At 42.7% G+C, this 7,021-nt stretch overlaps 1 protein-coding gene across 1 annotated transcript in view; it reads left to right on the top strand.

Annotated features, from left to right (window-relative positions):
• The window catches only part of Mnd1 (meiotic nuclear divisions 1), a 50,194-nt gene extending 43,394 nt beyond the window's left edge, over positions 1-6,800 (top strand). Inside the window, exons 7-8 of the mRNA XM_050158864.1 lie at positions 1,476-1,520; positions 6,560-6,800. Of these exons, the coding sequence (XP_050014821.1) occupies positions 1,476-1,520; positions 6,560-6,666 (152 nt within the window). The 3' untranslated portion in view covers positions 6,667-6,800. The remainder of the gene's footprint in view (positions 1-1,475; positions 1,521-6,559) is intronic.
• Positions 6,801-7,021: the final 221 nt, after the last annotated feature.

The following is a 7,021-nucleotide window of genomic DNA, read 5'->3' as shown; positions in this document are numbered from 1 at the left end:
CCTCCATGTCCTCCTCCATGTCCCTCCTCCATGTCCCTCCTCCATGTCCTCCTCCATGTCCTCCTCCATGTCCTCCTCCATGTCCTCCTCCATGTCCCTCCTCCATGTCCTCCTCCATGTCCTCCTCCATGTCCCTCCAGAGCCCGCTGCTGTCCCTCCTCACCATGATGGTTCTTCTGGAACTGTAAACCAAAAGACTATCCCCCTTAGGTTGCCTTTGGCCATGGTGTTTATCCTAGCAACAGAAAACTAACATATGTAACTAACACAAGAATGCTAAAATACATGGAACAAAAGCTTAAAGACAAATAGATAATTCAACAGTAATTATTTGAATATGTGTTCACCGTGTAAATGCAGGAGGAGGCATTGGATGCCCTGAGTCAGCTGTCATGCAAATGCTGGCCGTTGAGCCCAGGTCTCCTGAGAAGGCAGTCAGTGCTGTTAACCCTTGAGCCATCTCTCCAGCCCCAGCTGACTGCAGTTTTGTTTTGTTGTTTTAAAGACAAGTGTTGCTGAGGATATGGAGAATTGGAGCCCTGTGTAGCTGGTAGGATTACAAAGTGGTTCAGGTACTTTAAAAAGTAAAGGCCAGGTGTAGTGACATGCATTTACAACCCTATCAGTTAGGAAGCAGAGGCAGGAAGATTGGCAAGTTTGAGGCTGGCCTGACCTATATAAGTTCCAGCTGAGCCAGGAACTTAAGGTAAGACCCTGTCTCAAAGAAACAAGAATTATCCACTCTCAAAATAGCACAAACATATGAGTCATGTGCACCACCATGCCCAGCTTTATTTCTAAAATGTTTAAAAGTCAAGATTTACCGTAGCCTAAGAATATCTAGAGTAAGCTGGGCAGTAGTCATACACACCTTTAATCCCAGCACGTGGGAAGCAGAGACAGGTGGATCTCTGTGAGTTCAAGTCCAGCCTGGTCTACAGAGTAAGTTCCAGGATAACCAGAGCTACACAGAGAAACCCTGTCTTGAAAAACAAACAAACAAAAAGCAAAAATAAAAAAATAGAGAGAGTAAAACTCTTACCAATAAGTTGTTTTTATCATTTTGATATGGTAGGTTGAAAAATATCTCATTTAAATGTGTACTTTTGGGGATAGCAGGGTATCTCAGAGGTTAAAAATGCTGGCTGCTGCAAGGGTGCCCTGTGCCCCCACACCTGCCCCCCACAACAAGTAAATAAACGAAGGTGTAAAGTAGCCCTGTACTTTAAAGAAGTGTGTGGTGGTGGACGTTTAGAAAGGGAAGGTGTTTACACTGGCTGTCCTTTGCTAGCACAATTGCAAAGATCTAAAGTTTTCTCAAGCATTTTTAAGATACAATGTTATAACACTACTTGAGCTTTCTCATGGTAATTTATAATATGTGTAATTTTTAATACTTTGGTGTATATTGTAGAGGGTTGGAGCTAGTTTTATATGTATTAATATACATGTCATTTTTTTCCTTTTTCTTCCAGGTCAAGCAAATAAAGTAGCCAAGGAAGCTGCCAACCGATGGACGGGTAAGTGCTGCAGCGTCACTGGACTGGAGCAAAGGCTCCCGTGTGTGCAGTCGGTGCCTTGATGTGCGTTCTGAATCCTCTTACTAAAGAGTCTCTGTGAATCCAGGAGTAGCTCCAAGTTTACCTGTGGTAGGGCTTTCCCTAAGCCCGGCTCCTGATCCCCGATCTTGCATATCTATGGGTGTGGTTGAAGTCCATGTAGTTTTGCTTTTCTGTGGTGCTGGGGATTGAGCACAAGGCCTCGCACAAGCCAGGAGAGCGCCCTCCCGTTGATAAGTATCTGCAGTCTGCAGTCATGTATCTGACTTTATAATCCCTTTGGGATTTCGGAGACTCCCGAAGGTCTGTCTTCTGGAAAACAAGAAGAGCTAAGGTGTTTTGAGGATGCTTTGCTGCTCACAGTGTGGTGTCTTCTCACCTTATCTCTGTGGGAAACTTCAAGCCACATGTGATTGTTGTTCCTCAGCTGAAGCAAGGCCACAGGTGTTGTAGGAAGTAGGCTCTGCTGTATGATTCTTCTCTGTGAGCCTCTTTCTTTTTCTGATCTAAGGAGGGGTTAATGAGCTCTGGCACCAGATGTGGCGGCACATGCTCAGAAACTTCACATCTGGGAGACTGAGGCCAGAAGACCATGAGTACGGTCAGCTGGGCTACATCGTGAGGGTCCATCCTGTCAGGCTTGCTCCCCCACAAATGCGTTCTGTGTGTCCTAAAGTTTAGGAGAAAGTTAGTAATGAGTGTTGTGATATAGACAAGTATGACCAAAGTAGCACTGACGTTTTCCCGTCATTAATAATAAGATGGTGGTGGTTGGGTTTCTCTGCCTGGTCAGAATCTAACTCCTCCCATGTGTTGGTCATTACTATTGTGCTCCCATGGGAGGAGGGGACGCACAGGGGACACGAAGAGGAGAGGAGGTGTGGGGACTGCTGAGTCTCAGGTCGGCCTCCGGAAGACAGGTGTGTGCCAGGCTTCCTGCTGCAAAGCCCGGCCTGCTTTTCACAGGAAATCCAAACCTCATTTTCCCTAATAAATAGAAAATATTAATGAATTCTCCTTGGGCTCCTATAAAGCTATTATTTATTTGTTATAAGTTGTTTCCTAAACAGAATGCTGCTTTAGTAAAGGAAACAGAAGAGACATAGAAGTGAGTAAGGTTTACATTGTGAGACGTGAGACACTGTGACACACGTCTGCAATCCCAGCACTCAGGAGGCGGGAAAATCAGCGTTCAAGGCCAGTCTTAGCTAGGTGGTGAGTTTAAGACTAACCTAGGCCACATAAAAATAATAGTGATAAAAATGTATTTTACATAGGTCTGAGAAATAGAGAATTCTGAGTGTGAAAATAAAGCAAGTGTCCTTGTGGATTGAAGATAGGATGGGCGGGGCTAAGATGAGTGGGGGCTCAGGTGGGAGGGGCTCAATGGGCAGGGAAGGCAAAGATGGGTGGAGACAGAGATGGGCAGGGACTGAGATGGGCAAGAGTTGAGAGGGTCGGGTCCACGTGAGGATGCACAGGATGGAAGGTGAGCACTGACTATGACCTCCATACGTGCACCATGACACACACGTGCTCAGCCTCCCCCAACACAACACGACATAAATTCATGATTGTCCTCCAGTGGTTTGCAGGGACGCAACCCTCAAACAGAAGGAACAGCAGAATGCTCCATGGCAGAAGGAAGTCACTCTGAGCTCCTTGTTTGCTCTGTGACCTTTTGAACTTCTTGGAACTGGTTCCTCATCTGCTCTGTGAATAATCCCGCCTCACATTTGGAGTCTGGAAGCGCTTCAGCATGGTGTTTAGACATCCGTCTTCTTTCTCTGGTTCCCCAAAGCACTGTAAATTCTGGCTATTAAGTAATTATAAATTGTTTCCCCATTTATCATAAACTCACAAAATTGTCATTCGAAAAACTTTCGTAAAAACATTTTTCTCTCTTTGTGGTTAGCTGCCAAAAAACAAGCAAACAAAAAAACAAAACAAAACAAAACAAAAAAAATCCTGAGAGTTTGAAAAGCCTGTGGAAGGGATGTTGTTATGGTGGCAGAAGAACTGCTCAGAACTGTTTCCCCGAGGAAGGACGGAGCTCAGGTGGCTGCTTAGTGTGTGTAAAGCCAGGCTGGTAAAGGAGGTGGGGGCGGGAGGGTCAGAAGGTCAAGGTCATTCTGCCTCAAACAACCCTTGGCCTGGCTAATGAGACTTTGAAATATTTCCACTTAAGGCTCCAGCTAACTCTTCACATAAACTTTGTGAAGAAAGGTGAAGATAAGAGATAAAGAGAGTTACATCCCAGATTTCGAAGCAACAGAAAAGATCAGTGTTATTTATACAAAAAATATCAGGTATCAATTAAGTCAGATTTAATTTTACCTCGCAATGTCCTTGAATTGTTTCTAGAACTATGACTCTCCAGGCTAGAGAGATGTTTCTGTAGAGGACCAGCGTTGAGTTCCCAGCACCTACATGAAGACTCATAACCGTGTCATGCCAGGTCCAACGTATCCAGCACACTGTCCTGGCCTCCAAAGGCTCCTGCGTGCATGTGGCATAAATAAATCCATGCAGGCACATGCACATAGAAATAGTAAATACATTTTGATTTATGTTGTTTTTCAAAACAAAGTTTGTCTGTGCAGCCTTATCACTCCTGGAACTCACTCTGTAGACCAGGCTGGCCTCAAACACACAAAGATCCCTCTTCCTCTGCCTCCTGAGTGCTTGAATTAAAGGTGTGCACCACCACCACCTGGCCGAAAATAGATTTTTTAAAAATACAATCTAATCCAATTATGCTCCCCTAGGAACTCCTCCCGGGCCCTCCCTGCTTCCCCACCTGCCCTTACTTTCTCCCTCTCATTAGAAAATAAAAATAAAAACAAACCAGAATAGGACAAAACAGACGAACAGAAGAAGAGCCAAAGAAAAAGTTCAAACACATAGATATAGAGACAAATTTGCCCACACAGAAATCCCATAAAAACAAAACAAGAAACCAAAATGTGTAATATTTTGAAAAAAGAGTATCTATTGTTTAATAGCTCAACATTTTAGTTTATAGAATGAGAGAGTGCCACCAGCTTGTGGTGGCTCATCCCTTTAATCCCAGCACTCAGGAGGCAGAGGCAGGAGGATCTCTATGAGTTTGAGGCCAGCCTGGTCTACAAAGCAAGTTCCAGGACAGCCAGAGATACACAGAAAAAAATCTTGTCTTGAAAAAAAATCCCTGTCAATAAAAAATAAATGAATAAAAAGAAAAAAAGAGTTTTAAATATAGATAACGTATATCTTATTTATGTTTTGTACTTCACATCTATTTAACAAATTACATCGCAATAAATCCAGGTAGTAGAGACTTAGTGACTGAGTTTTCTGTGCTAGGAATCAAAAGGCATCTTAGTGCATGAGGTAGAAGACTTCAATGCAAAAGCTTACGTTGATATTGAGTATAAAACCATATTAACTAACAGGAATTAAGACTTACAAACAAGTCTTAAGTTGTTTCCTTTAAAAGAATAGTCTGTCCACTTAAAAAATAGTGTATAATAGGAGAATTATTTGATAGGGAATGCATTGTCAGGATTATATATGGACCAGCTTCATAAGGCAGACATCCAATGGCTGAGGAGGGCTCGGCCAGCATCTCTGAATCGACCCCGATGCACCACAGTGTGGCTCTTGTTGGTGCTTTTGTTTTTAGTCTTTGCATGTTTTCTTGTCCTTAAGGAGACCTAGAAGCTCCTGCCTCACACTCTGGGCTGTAATTGACCAGGCTTTCCTGACTGCACTCTCTGATGCTGGTTGCTGGTATTCTCATGTTATGAAAAGAAAGCTGAGATTCATTTTAGATTGTTAAGAAGAATAGATTCATTTAAATATCTGTTGGCATTCTCTAACACATTCTTACCCAAACAGTGACAGTTTGTTAGCACTCTTGATTCTTTTTTCTAAAAAGACTTTATGTATGTATGTGTATATAATATGTCATATATGTACTATATAATAATAATATGTGTGTGTGTGTATATATATAGATATATATAGATATATAAATTAACTAGACCCAAAGCCTATCCAGTCAATGCTCTTCTACCCATCTGGTGCCCAGCACTGTCTGTCTGCACGTGGCTGTCCTGTCATCTTTCCTCTGCCAACTGCAGATCTCTCCCACCATGTCTAAATTGTAAAGAAACCTATCACATTTGGTTAGGCTCCACCTTAATGGCCTCATTTTAGCTCCATCATCCTTTTAAAGGTTCTGTCTCCAGAACATTTAAGGTGGTGAGACTGGCCACTGGCAGGAGTAAGGACGTGATGTGGCTGTGGCACTCAGGAGGAGCTTGTTTCAATCTTTCATTCATTTTTACAACTAGTGCAGAGCACTCTAGCAGACTTGGGAACTTATGCCATCGTTCTTGTGTTCATGGAAAGCATCTTAATTATAAATCATATAATAGATGAGCACTGTATGGAATTGAGGGGTTGGGGGACCATCAGTCAGGGGTACATGGGTACCGTCTTCTCTTGCTGCCCAGCAGTGATGCCTGAGCCATAGGCATTGACCTGCTGCTGTTACTGCACTGGAGTGAAGATCCTTGTCTGGAGATCTTTGTGTACAATTCGGGGTTCTCCCTGTAGGATAAATTTCTTTAAGTAGGTGCAGCATTCCTTTCAGTGGGAGAATACAAATTCCCTGTAGAGACACATCTGTTTCTGTGTTAGTTTAAGAGGAAAACCTTTTCCTGTTCTCTTGCCCAGTCCCTCGGGCTGGCCTGCTTGTCTGGAAGCCATTACTCTGAGGAGAAGGACAGAGGTCTGAGAGAAAGTGCTCCCATTGCTGAGGTAGTGGAGCCTGAGCTCTGGTAGAAACGCAGGAAGACTGAAGGAAGCTGCCCCGTCTGCATTCTTAAGTAGCAAACGACTTCTTATTTTACTCTATCAGAGAGTAATGGAAGCATAGTACCAATACAGATAATTAGGTTACGACGTTTGATGATTGTGTTTAAATTCTCAAAGATATTTTTAATTTTTTATAGATAACATATTTGCAATAAAATCCTGGGCCAAAAGAAAATTTGGGTTTGAAGAAAATAAAATAGACAAAAACTTTGGAATTCCAGAAGACTTTGACTACATAGACTAAAATGTTGGACGATAAAGGATTGCGGGCTTTTAAATCGTCAAGTCTTAAACATTGTCTGACTAATGCTGCCAAATTTCCACCTATCTGTTAACTGTTCATCATTTTACAATTTTAAATAAAGTATAAAATAAGGATGCTCTTTGTCCCTTTTTGGTACCATATTCCACACTGTGCTCACGAAAGTGCTCATCAAGGCAGGGCAGCTCATGCAGAGTCCCCACTCCCGCAAGTAAGGTGTGCACAGGATTCTTAAAAAGCAAAGCCACGGCAGGGTGGGGTTTTTAAATTTCATTCAAATATTAAGTGCCCTGTTGCAAAGACAGACAGACAGACAGACAGATACACACACACACAC

This window comes from Alexandromys fortis, unplaced genomic scaffold, assembly GCF_014885135.2.
Source record: "Alexandromys fortis isolate MF-2015 unplaced genomic scaffold, M_Fortis_MF-2015_v1.1 scaffold_102, whole genome shotgun sequence".
Classification (NCBI taxonomy): Eukaryota; Metazoa; Chordata; class Mammalia; order Rodentia; family Cricetidae; genus Alexandromys; species Alexandromys fortis.
This window is presented reverse-complemented; position numbering and strand designations above follow the sequence as displayed.